General features: G+C 46.9%; 1 protein-coding gene across 1 annotated transcript in view; it reads left to right on the top strand.

The window, feature by feature from the left end:
• Window positions 1-4,621: 4,621 nt before the first annotated feature.
• kcnv1 (potassium voltage-gated channel modifier subfamily V member 1) overlaps window positions 4,622-15,497 on the top strand; it is a gene marked incomplete at both ends in the record, with an annotated part of 61,112 nt that continues 50,236 nt past the window's right edge. Inside the window, one exon of the mRNA XM_084336609.1 lies at window positions 4,622-5,012. Within this exon, the coding sequence (XP_084192735.1) occupies window positions 4,622-5,012 (391 nt within the window). The remainder of the gene's footprint in view (window positions 5,013-15,497) is intronic.

Below are 15,497 nucleotides of genomic sequence, written 5' to 3'. Positions count from 1 at the left end.
CCTGATGGAGATCACACTCCATTGCATGCGATACAACATTGTATCTGCTAAGGTACATTGTGTTTGTGCTTATGCAACTGATTGTTTGGCGGTCATGAGAAGCTGTCCTGCAAAGAGTAGAAGGTATAAGTAAGCAGTGGAGGGGCGATGCCACAAACAAGACATGCTGGTTGTCAATAATATGCCAAAATGTCTACTCAAAAGCCTTAAATAATACAAATGCAGATAAATAAACATAATAGTCATTTCAGGAGATTTAACATTTGTATTGTATGGTGACTGTCGTGCATTACATATAAGAGATACATGGAACGTAGAATGTGTGTATAATCATAGATATCTAGATATTTATGTGTATAATGACTATTCGTGATTGCAGTTCCTGGTGCAAGGGCAAAAGGAATCCCCAGCCAAAATGAACAGCCTACATAGTTCCGGAAGCTCCCATAGTTCATTGGAAGGGAGTTAGAATTAGCTATTTTGAAAATATACTATGTTCTTTGGATTGACCATGGACTAAAAGTGACTATTTACATTTATTTACATGTTATACTGTGTTAGAGATTAGATGAATAGGTGTAAATATAGATAGTGTAGTTTAATTTGTGTATATTGTGGAGCTCCTCCACTTGATTTGTCCTGTGTCAATTATGGCACATCATCATGTGTGCCTAAGACTTGGGGCCAGGTTCATTGATGTCTGTATTGCACTATTTGTGAATATATGCCCACACCTAGCAAAGCTTGGGTTGCCTCTGCATTCTAAACTCCATACTTGGTCAACATTACATTGATTAAGGTACAAGCCTATTCCCTTTAATTGGTTAAACACCCCTTTGTACTCCACTGCACTTGGTACACTCTGGGTCTCCCCCAATATAAAATGCCTTGGACTCTCTCAGTTCTTGTCTAGCTTCACTTCAACACATGTGTGTTATGTCCTGTTATGCTACGTATAGGTTGTGACATACTAGCAGTTACACTGTAGGCTACTGTGCCTTTAATAGACGGGCGTGGTTAGCGCTCGAGGTAGGGCTGGTGTTGTAACGTAACCGTCAGTCGAATAAAGTAATGAAACCACACGGTCGTGTGTTCATTGTCTCAACATAATAATTGGCGAACGAGGATGGCTGATTTCGTTTTACCACCGCCACCACCGTTTCTACCTGTTCCCGGTGACCCAGCGGTTCCATGGGTTAGATGGCTAACGTCATTGGAGGACTATTTATTGGCGTTGGGACTGGAGGATCTGGAAGAAGCTAGGAAGTGCGCACTTCTGCGACACTGCCTCGGACAGGAGGGGCAACAGATTTATGCTACGCTTACATTAGCCGACGATCAGTACTCTACTGCTACCGAGGCTCTGAAGTCGCATTTTAGCTCGGGAAGAAGCCGTCGGATGTACCGGTTTGAGTTCCGCCAGAGAGCACAGAGGTCTGGTGAGACTGTTTCGCAATATGTGTCTGCCTTGCGGGAGCTAGCCAAGCATTATGATTTTAGGAACTTGGAGGATGGACTCATAGTCGACCAGCTGATTGAAAGAACATTGTGTGCTCAACTGAGGGAGAGACTGTTATTAGAGCCGGACGCCATGACACTAGCTGATGCAGTAGTGATTGAAAAACAGTTGGAGACAGCTATCTCTGAGGCGCGCAAGTTTTCCCGCGCGGTGCATGAGCCTGTGACGTCACCTCCACCCGGAGTTCAGAACGTGGCCCAGGAGGCAGCTGGCGCAGACTGTGACAGCTTCGATGTGCAGAGAGTGGCAGACAGGGCGCCGAGGGAGAGGGAGAATGGACAAAGGCGTTGTGGTAACTGTGGCTCCCCTAAGCATGCAACCAGGGACCTGTCCTGCCCTGCTCTAGGCAAGCGCTGCCGTAACTGCAACAGGGTTAACCATTTTGCGCGCTGGTGTCGCTCTCCTCCTGATCACGCACAGACTGGGGCTGTTCCCATCAATACAGTACAAAGCCCACAGGCCTCATTCAGTCATTGCACATGTCGTGTGGGTGGGGCCTCCATACCACTCCTTGTGGACACAGGGGCTAAAGTGTCGCTCCTGAATAAGTCCACTTATGACCGGCTCTTCAGTCACGTGCCGTTGACTACAGCAGCAAACGCCCTGTCGGGGTATGGCCACGCCCCGATCACCACTTTAGGGGTAGCCTGCCTACCTGTGGAGTACAAAAAGAGACACATCCCTGACACCGAGTTCTACATCACGCGGAGAGGGGCTAACACCATGGGGCTAGACCTGTTTCATGCTCTGGACTTCACATTGACCGACGCTGGGGGTCTACGCGTCCTGCAGGTCACCGTGTCCTGGCCTGACCATCACCCGACACTGTTCGAAGGCCTGGGCTGTATGACTGGATTTGTGCACCAGCCCTCGGTGGACACGTCTGTCCGACCCGTCATTCAGCCGCTGCGGCGCATTCCCTTGGCCCTCCGTGATGCGGTGGAGGAGGAGATTCATCATCTGGTGAAGGAGGACGTCATAGAACCGATCAACGCCTCTCCCTGGGTGTCCAACCTGGTGATAGCCAAGAAACGGGGGGGGGCGTGGACTGCGTCTATGCGTCGATCTGACAGACGTAAACAAAGCCATCATCCCTGACAAGTATCCCCTCCCCACAGCGGAGGAGCTGACTAGCCATTTCCATGGCTCCACGATTTTCAGTAAAATTGATTTACGTCACGGCTACCTGCAGGTTCCCCTGGCACCGGGCAGTATGGACCTCACAGCGTTTGTCACACATGTGGGGGTTTTCAGGTACAAGCGCATGGCTTTTGGCCTGTCATCAGCCCCAAGCTGTTTTCAGAAAATAATGTCGCTCATTTTGGCTGGCATCCAGGGGGTCAGCATCTACTTGGATGATGTGGTGGTGCATGCGCCCACCGCTGCACTCCACGACGCTCGCCTGGAGCAGGTCTTCCAGCGCTTCAAGCAACACGGGGTCACACTCAACGCGGAGAAGTGTACATTTGGAGCTACTGAGGTCGAGTTCCTGGGGTTCAGGCTCTCCAGGGAGGGTATCACCCCGATCATGTCCCACACCGAAGCAATCCTGTCCCTGCCGGACCCGCAGTCGCCGTCCAAGCTGTCTTCTTTTCTGGGCATGGCTGCCTACTACCTCCGGTTCATGCCACACTATTCTGACTCGACGGCCCCTCTGCGCCAGCTGTTACGCAAGGATGCGGTATGGGACTGGACCCTGGCCTGCCGGGAGGCTGTGCGCGTCATCAAACGGCAGCTCACGTCCCCGCCAACACTGGCGCATTTCAGCCTGACCGCGCCCACCTTGGTCACCTGTGACGCCTCTGGGGTGGCGCTCGGCGCCGTGCTATCCCAGGTTCATGGAGGGGTAGAGCGTCCAGTGGCTTTTGCCTCTCGGGCCCTCACACCAGCCGAGCAGAAATACTCGGTGGGGGAAAGGGAGGCCCTCGCCTGTCTGTGGGCCTGCGAACGCTGGCATGTCTACCTGTATGGCAGGGCGTTCACCATTCGCACAGATCATCAGTCTCTGACAGCGCTGCATGGCGACCCGAGGGGCGGGGCACAAGCCTATGAGGCTACTGAGGTGGGCTCATAGGCTGAATCAGTACAACTTCGGACTCGAGTTTATGCCGGAGCGCTCTAACACGGTAGCTGACCTTCTTTCGAGAGCCGTCTCTACGACAAAAGAGGCGGGTGAGGCGAGTCCTGAACAGGAGGACGACGTGGACTGGGTCCACATGCTGCATGGACCGCTCAGCGCAGTAGTCACGCTGGCTGAGCTGCAGCAGGCTGCGGCTGAAGATGAGACATTTACAAATCTCCGTGCCTATATCCAGGACGGCTGGCCAGCCACGGTGGAGGACAGACTGCTCCCCTACCGCCTAGTCCGCGACGAGCTCTCCTGCTGGGGGGAGGTGTGCCTCGCCCGCGGTCACCGCGCTATTATACCAGAGGCGCTGAGGGCCAGGGTATTGCACATGGCGCACGACGGCCACCTGGGGGTGGTTAAGTTGAAACAACGCTGCAGAGACACAGTGTGGTGGCCTCACATAGACTGCGACTTAGAGGAGCTGGTGCGCAACTGTACCTGCTGCCTGCTGAGTGGGAAAACGGGCCAGCCGGCTACAGCACCCCTCACCCCGACCCCGTGGCCGTCCGCGCCGTGGGAGCACATTCAGGTTGACCTATGCGGAGAGCTTCATGGGGCCTCCGGCACATGCCCGCTACCTGATGGTCGTGCACGACCTACACTCAAAGTGGCCAGAAGCCATCGAACTCAGCTCCATCACCACACAGAGCATCACCGACAACCTCGTCAAGCTGTTTGGGCGCTGGGGCCTGCCCAGTGTCGTCACCACAGACAATGGGCCTCAATTCATTTCGGCAGAGTTCTCGGAGTTCCTGTCACTGAGGTCCATCAGGCACATCAGGACATCGGTCTACCATCCTGAAAGTAACGGCGGCGTTGAACGCCTAAACAAATCGCTGAAGAATGGAATCCGAGCCTGCCTGGAGGAGGGGAAAACCTTCAGCGCTGCACTCACCCAAACTCTCCTGACCATCCGGGCATCCAAGCACTCCACCACAGGGGTCTCTCCGGCTCTGCTCATGATTGGGCGAGAAATGAAACAACCACTAGACTGCTTGAGAGCTGAACCGGCCCCTGCATGCGAGAGCCCTGGGCTTGAGAAGGCCAGAGGTCAGGTCCAAAGCTCACAGGCTCAGATGAAACGGAGGTATGATGCCTCTCACAGAGTACAGACCCCCGCTATGTCAGCAGGGGATTGGGTCAGGATTAAACACGCCAACCGCAAGAACAAGCTGAGCTCATACTGGTCAGCACCCCTCCGAGTGACCCGTCAACTGGGTCCGGCCACCTACAGACTAGATGATGGTTCTCGCTGGCACTCAAACCGCCTGCATAAGGTCGGTGCCCCGACACTGCCCGCATCATCCCCGAGCCAAGCTGCAACCCGCAGTTGGCAGCCCCGCTTGGAAGCAACCAGGGTGGGAGGTAACCCACCACAACCACCAGACCCTGCTCCCCAGCCTGCTCGCCCTCAGAGGGTGAGGGTTCCACCCGCTTGGCATGGGGACTATGTTACTGGGTAAATGCCACGGGTTGGTGGACTGAAGTGTTCAGTTTCTGTTCATGGACTGGAATGTTCTATTGCTGTTGCAAAAGGGAAGGGGGGGGAAATGTTATGTCCTGTTATGCTACGTATAGGTTGTGACATACTAGCAGTTACACTGTAGGCTACTGTGCCTTTAATAGACGGGCGTGGTTAGCGCTCGAGGTAGGGCTGGTGTTGTAACGTAACCGTCAGTCGAATAAAGTAATGAAACCACACGGTTGTGTGTTCATTGTCTCAACATAATAATGTGAAGACCAGCTACAATAATTAATAACACTAATTCTGCATACCGACAAGATGTATTATACATATAATTACTGCAGGTGAGTGGGTCTACCTCTAGTCTACATGGTGTAGCACCGTGACATGGTCTTTTAAGTTAAGCACACAGTTTGGATCCAACCTCACTTCTCTGACAAAATGTGAAGGAGTGTGCAATGCTGTAAATTAGGTAACTTGGGTGTCCCTTGAAACCAGGGCCAATGCGAATACTTGTAGGCCAAGTGGTTCTTTCAATGCCCCTGCATGCACAACGTTTTCACCTACTGCTATTCAATTTTACATTTGTTTTTGATGATCAAATATATATATATTAGATATCAAACAAATACCTTATTTAGATTGTTTTATATACTGGCTAAAACGCGACCATGTTCTAATAAAACGATGCTATCACAGGTGGTAGACTTGTGGAATTTGTTTCCAATATTCAGTGTTCTGAGAAAAATCCACTTTGGGCCAGAGGCCTATGCAGTATCAACCCCATACTATATCAATTATAGTTGATTGTAATTGTATAGAGAGAGTATAGCCTATAGCAGGGGTCAGCAACCTTTTTGACATGGAGTGCCTGTTTGAAATATAGTTGTAACTAGTGTGCCTCAACAATATTCCATGCATCGTAATTTTTTTTTCTCATAATCAGGTATTTTTAATGATAATTTTTACATTATTACATCATTATTGTTATTGTTATTATTAACAATATTATTATGATGGTTGTATCAACCCTAAATCTGAGTTGGGGGGGGGGGGGGGGGGGGGGAATGCAATGCAAACAAACAGCTGCATACAGTGCGACCATTTCACTCACATTTGCCCATTCATTTTTGGACACATCACACACGGTGTGTGTACTGTACATGTGCTGTCATAGCTCCACCTACAGGCCTAATGGAGAACACCAGGAGAACACCAGGATGTGAATGGAGGGTGAATGTGAGGTATATCGTGTAAATAAGTTTTGATTGATCGCAAGACTACACTGTAAAAAAATAAATAATAATAAGTTACCAGAACTTAAAAATATTGAGTTCAGTTACTGTGCATTAAGGTTTTCGGTTTTCAATCCATAATAAGTTAACAGAAAAATAAGTACACAACCACATTATTTCAACCTAATAAAACTATGTTTATTGTCATTGTTTTAAGACCACAAGTTGACTTGGTAATACTCACATTTTGAGTAAAAAAAATTGCTTTTAACACTTTCAGTGCCACGAGGTGGCGCCAGAGTTACCGCTTGAATGCCACCATCCACTTTAATGTTATCGTTAATATCGCCTAATCTGTTTTAAATTATGACTATGTGTCTAATCTGCCCGTCGCTTATCAAAGAATCCTTTTCCAGTCAGTGCTGTCAAGGCAGATTGGTTTTTTATCGCTTCATTTCCGTTTGAGAGCATTTTGAAAAGCACCCGTTTTGAGGTAAAAAAACAGTCCATTCTGGGCCATTCTATGATAATCGTCTTTTACTGAAATATTCCAGAACGTTGATATTTGTCGGCCTATTTATGAATTGTTTTCAAATAAACGCTAGATGACCAATATTATACGTACTCGCACGCCCATTCGAGCCGCGCACGGATAATCGCCGTGTTCATTTCCTCTTGGATTTTTTCAGTGAAACCGATAGAGGACATTTCACAAAACAGCTTATATCTTCATCAAAATGAGTCTGATTATCCTAACACTGATAACATAGATTCCTTACCTGACATCAGATGGTATCCAACTGGTATATTCCAATTCCTGATCACCATTCAAAAAAATCGATAAGTCTATGGATCCAACGTGTGTACAGTAGGACACATGATTCCGCGGGGCTCAGATGCTCCAGAATGAACTCTGATAACCCCGGCTGCATCAGTGGACTGGAAAATGTGGAGTACAGGATTTTCTTCCCCATCCATTTTCATTGAGTCCATTCCAAAATCCCTTATGTCATCTGGGAGACGATAGGGGGCGCTTTTTTCCACATCTGATCACCGGCGGCTCTCGGGTAGACTAGGGTAGGCTCGCGTGATGCAATATGATTTCAGATAGCTAAAAAAAAAAAAAAATCAGAGAAATCTCGTGAGATATTTATAATTCCGAGAAAAATCGTGAGTGGCAGTGAAAGTGTTAACATGTGCAATGTTCAATGAAATAGAAAAATAAATAATAAAATGTGTTGATTAATCCCACTGGTCACAATGGTGACCGTAATAATGTTTTTGTTATAAGGCTCTGCAAATGTTACTGAATGATGTAGCAATGTATTTCCAGCTAAATTGAAATAATAAACAAATAAAGGGTCTCAATTAAATATGTGGTAGTAAAAATAACCTGTTGGAGGATTTCAACAAGATAAATGCGACAACAGTGCAAAATATTTCACTATAATATTTCAAAGCAAAAAAAAAATTAAAAAGATTTTATAAATTTTTTGCTGCCCCCTGTGCCTATGAAAATGCCCGTGCGTGCCTATGCAGGCACACGTGCCTAGGGTTGCCTACCCCTGGCCTATAGTCTGCATGTTCTTGTAAAAGTGTAAAAATATTCACTGGTTGTCCTCTGGGGCCAATATAGAAGGGAAATAATGTGCCAGTTAGACACTGAAAATTCATAAACCTGTTTTCAAAACCTACCTGCGCACACATATATTGGGGTATTTTTAGCTTATCTGGTCAACCCTAGGATTTTCTTTCTGGCATCTCAAGGCACAAGGCATTATAATTGGATATGTCTTTCATAGTTCTTTCTATGCATGCTTTCAGATGCCAATGAATGAGACTACAAAAGGTGTCCTCTATAGATGTATTAGTTCAGGCTATGACTGATTTGAAGATCTGCTTAGTGCAGCACCTTGTAAAGCAGACTATCTTATCGAAAAGTGCTGCAGAAATAAACATATTAGGCTATAATAATAATAATTAGTAGTAGTATGTTTAATGAATATTATTATAAACTGTTAATAATGTCCTAATAATACTATACTAATACCAACAACAACATCAACTGTAGTGTATGCTAATTAAATTTAGACACGTATTCACCAAATTTGCAAATTGCTATTTGCCCAAAGGACACGTGGCGGCGCCTCATGCCGTTTTGCGACCAGCTAAAGCGCTCTGTCTGATCGGTGTTTAATATGTGAATAATACAATTATACAAAAGTGGAACAGCTGTTAATTTCCACAAGGCTTGAAGTTGGGTGACGTTGGGTCAAAAACCGGAGTTTGTTGCCTAGCAGCGCCCCATCCTATGCATCTACAGATGATTCGCTCTTTCGTGTTGCCGCGTACAACCAGTCTCGTTTCGCTCCACAGTATTTTGTTCGTCTCGCTCCAGTGCTCCACAGTATTTTTAAACAGCAGCGCTAGCAGTGCACGGTGCACCTGAGTTGACACACTCTACTCTCTACTGTCGGACGACTCGGATCATGGCTACGGAGGCGCGCGCTCTCCTCATTCTTCTTTTGCATTCTTTTGTCGCTCTCGAAACTTTGCGACAAGATGATACGTTTCGATACGTTTTCGACGGAGTCACTGAATAATTGGTTTTATGCACTACAAGGAATGGACCAAATGTACTCACCTAAATAAAATGACAAGGATACACCCACCATATAGGCAAATTCAGGTAAGGCTATTTTACGTGCCATTAAATGCACATAAACCAGACGTGTACAGTACAGTATGTAGTCTGAACCACTGGCTTACAGTACATTATGTAATAAGAACCACTGGGTTACAGAGTACAGTATGTAGTCTGAACCACTGGCTTACAGTAATAAGAACCGCTGGCTTACAGTACAGTATGTAGTCAGAACCACTGAACCACTGGCTTACAGTACAGTATAGTCTGAACCACTGGCTTACAGTACAGTATCGTCTGAACCACTGGCTTACAGTACAGTATGCAGTCAGAACCACTGGCTTACAGTACAGTATGTATCTGAACCACTGGTTTACAGTACAGTATGTAGTCTGAACCACTGGGTTACAGTACAGTATGTAGTCACTGTCAGAACCACTGGCTTACAGTACAGTATGTAGTCAGAACCACTGAACCACTGGCTTACAGTACAGTATAGTCTGAACCACTGGGTTACAGTATGTAGTCAGAACCACTGAACCACTGGGTTACAGAATGTAGTCAGAACCACTGGCTTACAGTACAGTATGGTCAGAACCACTGGGTATATACATGTAGTCAGAACCACTGGGTTACAGAATGTAGTCAGAACCACTGAACCACTGGCTTACAGTACAGTATGGTCAGAACCACTGGGTATACAGTGTAGTCAGAACCACTGGCTTACAGTACAGTGTAGTCAGAACCACTGGCTTACAGTGTAATCGGAACCACTAAACCCCTGGGTTACAGAATGTATTCAGTACCACTGAACCACTGGCTTACAGTACAGTATGTAGTCAGATATCACTGGGCTACTGATTATGTAGTCAGTATGTCACACATTTAAGAGGTCTTTTGGTTTATAGCTTTAGGGGAGAATGGTGCATGTTCACAAATACTGACTGAACTGTTAAATGGGAAACATTCCATACCTGTTAAGCTTGTTAAGTTTAGTTGTGTTTGGGTCAGAAAATAAGCATCATGAATGCAATACACAGGGGCGGACCTTCCTACAGGCGATATAGGCGGTCGCCTAGAGCGCCACCCAGAGGGGGGCGCCAAAAAAAATATTTTTTTTTTTTATTTTTTTTTTTTTATTTTTATTTTTTTTTTTTTTTTAATTTTTTAATTTTTTTTGTGCAGTTTTGGCGCCCCCTCTATATCTGCAACCATTATTTTTACATTAAAAAAATTCTAACATAAGGGAAAATGAGCCAAACATCTAAAACGGTCGGTCGGTCTGAGCCTCAGCTTTAGGTGTTCACAGTCAGAACATGCTAGAGCGCTGTGCATTGATGGGTATCGGTCAAGTGGTTATAGAATTGAACGTTGAGGAAAGAAAGACTAACGTTAGAGAACTATGAAGAAAAAAATTGGGGGGGGGGGGGGGGGGCGCAGTGGTGAAGCTCGCCTAGGGCGCCAAATGGGCTAGGTCCGCCCCTGACAATACACACATCATGAAATATATATATATATTTGCCTTTATACCTTTTCTTCCATACCCCAATTCTGTAGTTAATATACCAATTCCCTCCTGCTCAACCATCATAAAGTTAAGACTACTTCTGTATTTATTATTTTTATTGTCTTGTCATTATTATTATTATTGTTGATGTCAATGTTGTGTTTGTTGTTGGGAATATATATATATATATTTTTTTAAAGTTAAGACTACTGAACCTACTTACTGAAAAGACCCTACTTCGGGGGGTTTCAGACACGGAAACCCGTGTGAGAGCGAGAGAGAGAAGCTTGATTGTGAGACGACATTAACAAGGCTGGTGGAGAGAGAGGGAGTGAAAGAGAAGCTTGATTGTGAGACGAGATTCACAAAGCTGGAGGAGAGAGGGAGTGAGAGACAAAAGCTTGATTGTGAGACGAGATTCACGAAAGCAGGTGGAGAGAGAGAGAGAGGGATAGAAACTAAACTGAAAGAGGGTTGAGTGTAGAGCTGCCACGATAACCGCATTACCGCGGTATCGCTGTTGCATCACGCTCACCGCAGAGTTAGGCTGAATACCGCGTCACCGCTGTTTTTTATCATAATAATAAAGTTGGCTTGCGGCTTGCGGCTCTGCAGATATACCCTACTCGGTTCCAAGCGACCCTATTGGGTAGAAGTGGTACCAGAAAAGTCATGTGAAACATTGCAGACCACTGACTGGTCAGAAGAGAGACGCGTCACACTTTGTAGCCTCAGTCTGAACAAAAACAGAACGCCGGCGCCGCCATCTTTACTGCCTCGCTAAGGATGCATTTCGTTCAGGATTTGTTTGCGACAGAACCAAGCAATAAACAAAAAAGAATGGATTCACTGTGTATTCTGCCTTATTTATTGATGAAACAAAACCGACATCAACCCAATTTACCACCGAGCGGAGAGTTTAGTGTCACAACAAGATCGCTGATGTGTTAAGTTTGTTGTTGTTAATACTACCGTCAGCCGATATACACGAGAGGTAACGTTAAACCCGGGTTTGCTTGGTAGAATACACAATGAGAGGTAATGTTAGCTTTGGCAGAATAGACGCAACGAGAGTCTGGTTAATGTTGTTATTGATTGATTGATTGATTGATTGAAACTGTGTTAAACTCTGGCTTGCTGCAAGCCCTCGGACATCTATGCCCACGGAGCTTTCAGTGTACACAAGCGAGCGGCCCCGCCTGCATCCCCATCCCCACACGGAGACAAACGGAGTAGTACCTGGCTGCAGTGGAAAAGGAACGAAGTACCAGGTGCCTAAAGCGGGTCGAGTCGAGTAGGTACTATGCAGTGGAAAAGCGCCATTAGACTAGAGGCAGGCTATAAGAGTAGACTACTAAAAAAAAAAAAAATGCATTCAAACTTTTTTTTTTGTGCGCACTGTAATAACCGCGGCGGTAGGAAATATTTCGCAAATTCGTGCGGTAAGGAAAATATCAATACTGCGGCAGCTCTAGTTGAGTGTGAGGTAGAGAGGTGGAAGAGCCTGAGGAGGGGTTTCAGATAAATAGGGCCAGAATCAGGCCATGGTTACACTGGGCTAAAACAGCAAAGTTTTGTTGCTGAATGATTACGTTTGCATGTCCAAGTTAAAAAGAAACGCAGTTTTGGCAGGAAAACGCGTTTCCCTAGCGGGAATGCTGAAAAGGTGTTTTCGTTTTGGAAACTCGCCGAAAATGGTGCCATGTAATTTGCACGAGCCGGATACGGAGCCGTTCTGCCCAATGCCCATGCGCAGTAGAGACCGACGCCAAATTCTCCCCCTCCCAGACCCATGTCATGTCAACAAACCCTTACCGGCGGTCAGGTGGCGTAGCGGAGATTGTGCTCGTCACCAATGCAAGAGGCTGCGGTCTTGACTCCCGGAGAGTCAGCATTGCCTTGGCTTGGGCTGATCGCTATACTAACTCGTTTGGCTGAGTTAGGGGGAGGGAAGCCGTGGGTGGGTCCTGGGCGTTGTGGACAGTGACCCCTACAGTTCGGTCGGGGCGCCTGCACAGCGAGGGTAGGATCTGGTGAGAGGTAGTGCGACCTTCCACACGTTACACTCTCCCAGTGAGAATCTGCGCTGCCAGGCTGGCTGCCGGCTGGCTGCACATGCGTCGGAGGAAAGCATGTGACAGTCTCCGGCCTCTCGGACCAACAGTAGGGGGGGGGGGTGCGCAACAACCAGGAAGGGGATTGGGAATTGGCATAACGACTAACAGTGGGATGGGAGAAAAATCGGAAAAAGGAGGGGGGAAAAGATAATAAAAAAAATAAAAATAAAACCTTACCACGCAAGAGTCGACTGCATGAGCACCTCAGAGCTCCTCTTTCAACATAACAAGCATTAAACAAAATGGCCCAGTCATCTATTCACTTTTGTTTAATACATGAGGCGTTGTGTAATGTTATCTAGCTACTGATAGCTCCTGATATCAACGTCTGATATCATCAGTTTGGCATTCGTTTTCGCAGGTGCTGGCTGGCTAGCGTCGCTCGTGAGCTAACGTTAGTTACCTAGCTAACGTTACTTTCAGACCCTGTTAGTCAAGTTGAACTATCGCTCTGGGAACGCTGATTAATATAACAAGCTACATCTGCATTCCCTTAACAATTGTTTGTATTGAGCCGTATTGTATTGTACCCAGTGTTGCGATGCTCATATCAACACTGGTTGCACGCACGCTAATGACGCCACATGCACGCGCGCTCCCAGGCGCGTGCGCATAAATGTTCCCTGGCATAATGACAGATTAAAAACAGTGCCTAATTGCCTCTACGAATGGAATGTAACACCTGACGACCGGCGCTATTGATATGCAAAGTAGCCAGATGGGTACTGCGCAGCAGTCGAGTGCAGCGCATTCCTGTGTGCACACGCATGCACATCCGTGCGTGTGCGTGCACACGCTTCTGCTCACAAAACTTTGGTTGCACGGAGTGCAACCTCGTCCCATGAGCAACGCATCACTGATTGTACCCATTCTGCAATCTGTTAAATAACGTTTACATCCATTCATTCTGCTAGCATTAACGTTACTTCGCTGCTAGCCACAATGCTATACTGTTATACTGGCATATCCCAATCACGTTAGCACGTAAGCTAACAAACTTCGTTGCTAGCCACAATGCTATACTGTTATACTGGCATATCCCAATCACGTTAGCACGTAAGCTAACAAAATCGGCGATATTTTTGTGAGACTAAACTCCGCTCTTGGTGGTCAATTGTGTTGATGTTAGTTTTGTTTCATCAACAGATCATCAACAAATGAGGCAGAACACACAGTGAATGTATCTGTTTTTGTTTATTGCACTTTATTTCTTGCTGAAAAATAAATGCTATGTGGCTAAATGGCTCATAGACCACCGCAACACTTCCGGGATTCTGAAATCGGGGAGGAGATTGCGGGGGGGGGGGGGGCAAATTAATGAATGTGGATGAGAGCCTTGACATTAAGTGATTGCAGATACGGCTGTAGGGGTGCTAGAGACATGATCGAATAGACTTGTATGCGCCTGAATCTCCTGAACACGGCGCGAGACATTCCTAATAGAGTTGTTCCGATACCAGTATCGGAAATGCCGCCGATACTGCCTAAAATGCTGGTATCGGTATCGGCGAGTACTCTCTAATGTTGCGCTCCGATACCATATGACGTAATTTGTGACAAGACTCATCATTGGCACCAAAACCACCCTCACCAGATCCGGACCCATCACACTCACCATCAACGACTCCACCATCACCCCCTCCCCCCTAGTCTGCAACCTTGGTGTCCTCCTTGACCCCACCCTCTCATTTGACCCCCACGTCCGCTCCATCGTAAAAATATCCTACTTTCACCTCCGCAACATCGCAAAAATCCGTCACTGCCTCCCCCCCCCCGCTGCTGAATCCCTCATTCACGCCTTCATCTCCTCCCGCCTGGACTACTGCAACTCCCTCCTCACTGGTATCACCTCCCGCTCCCTCCATAAACTACAAATGGTCCAAAATTCAGCCGCCCGCCTCCTCACTAACACCCGGTCCCGCGAACACATCACTCCTGTCCTCCACTCCCTCCACTGGCTCCCGATCAAACACTGCATTAACTTTAAAACACTCCTCCTCACTTTCAAAGCCCTCCACAGCCTGGCCCCCCCCTACCTGACTGATCTCCTTCTCCCCTACCGCCCCACCCGTTCCCTCCGGTCCTCCTCCACTGCCTCCCTCACTGTCCCGACATCCAAGCTTAAAAACTTCGGAGATCGGGCCTTCTCTCGTACTGCACCCCGACTCTGGAACTCCCTCCCCCAGTCCATCAGAGACTCCCCTACACTCTCCACCTTCAAAGCTCGCCTCAAAACCCACCTGTTCTCCCTTGCCTTCAACCCCCCCCACCCCTAAACCCCCCCCTCCCCTCCAACCTGATTGATGTCTGTCTCCAGTCTTTTTTGTGCTATCAGGCTGTCTCCCCTGTTCCCCCCTATGGTCTCATGTTCCCTTTGTTTTTGTTTCTTTGTTGTTTTTGTTTTTGTTTCTTTGCTTTCGTTTCTTTGTTTGTACTCCTGCTCCCGACTACTGTCAGCGACTTCGGGTTATTGAGAAGCGCTATATAAATTAAATGAATTATTATTATTATTATAATTTATCAACAACACTGCGGACGTTGGGCTCTGTAGATATACCCTACTCGCTGAGTGAGCATTATAAAACAAACGTGTGCTTAATCGACCGTGAATTAAAGTGTCAATTGCCATTTGTCATTTTAACAGCAGAGCAGATACTTTCTTAAAATGCCATCGTCCCGGCAGAGCGCTGTTGACGGGGAGCTCTGATGTTATTAGCATTAGCTGAACAGCTAACCGAAAGCTAGCATTAACTAACGTTAAAGGTTTAGCCATAACGTTACCTTGGCTAAAGTTGGGGCTATTCATAATCCAGCAATAATGTCTGCAGACCTGCAAGCAAAGTACAGCAAGTTGGCAAAGGAGTATTCCAAGTTAAATCACA

The sequence above is a fragment of the Notolepis coatsorum genome, assembly GCF_963971535.1.
Source record: "Notolepis coatsorum genome assembly, chromosome: 19".
In the NCBI taxonomy this organism is placed as follows: Eukaryota; Metazoa; Chordata; class Actinopteri; order Aulopiformes; family Paralepididae; genus Notolepis; species Notolepis coatsorum.
Note: the sequence above shows the minus strand (reverse complement) of the source record. Positions and strands in the feature narration are given on the sequence as shown.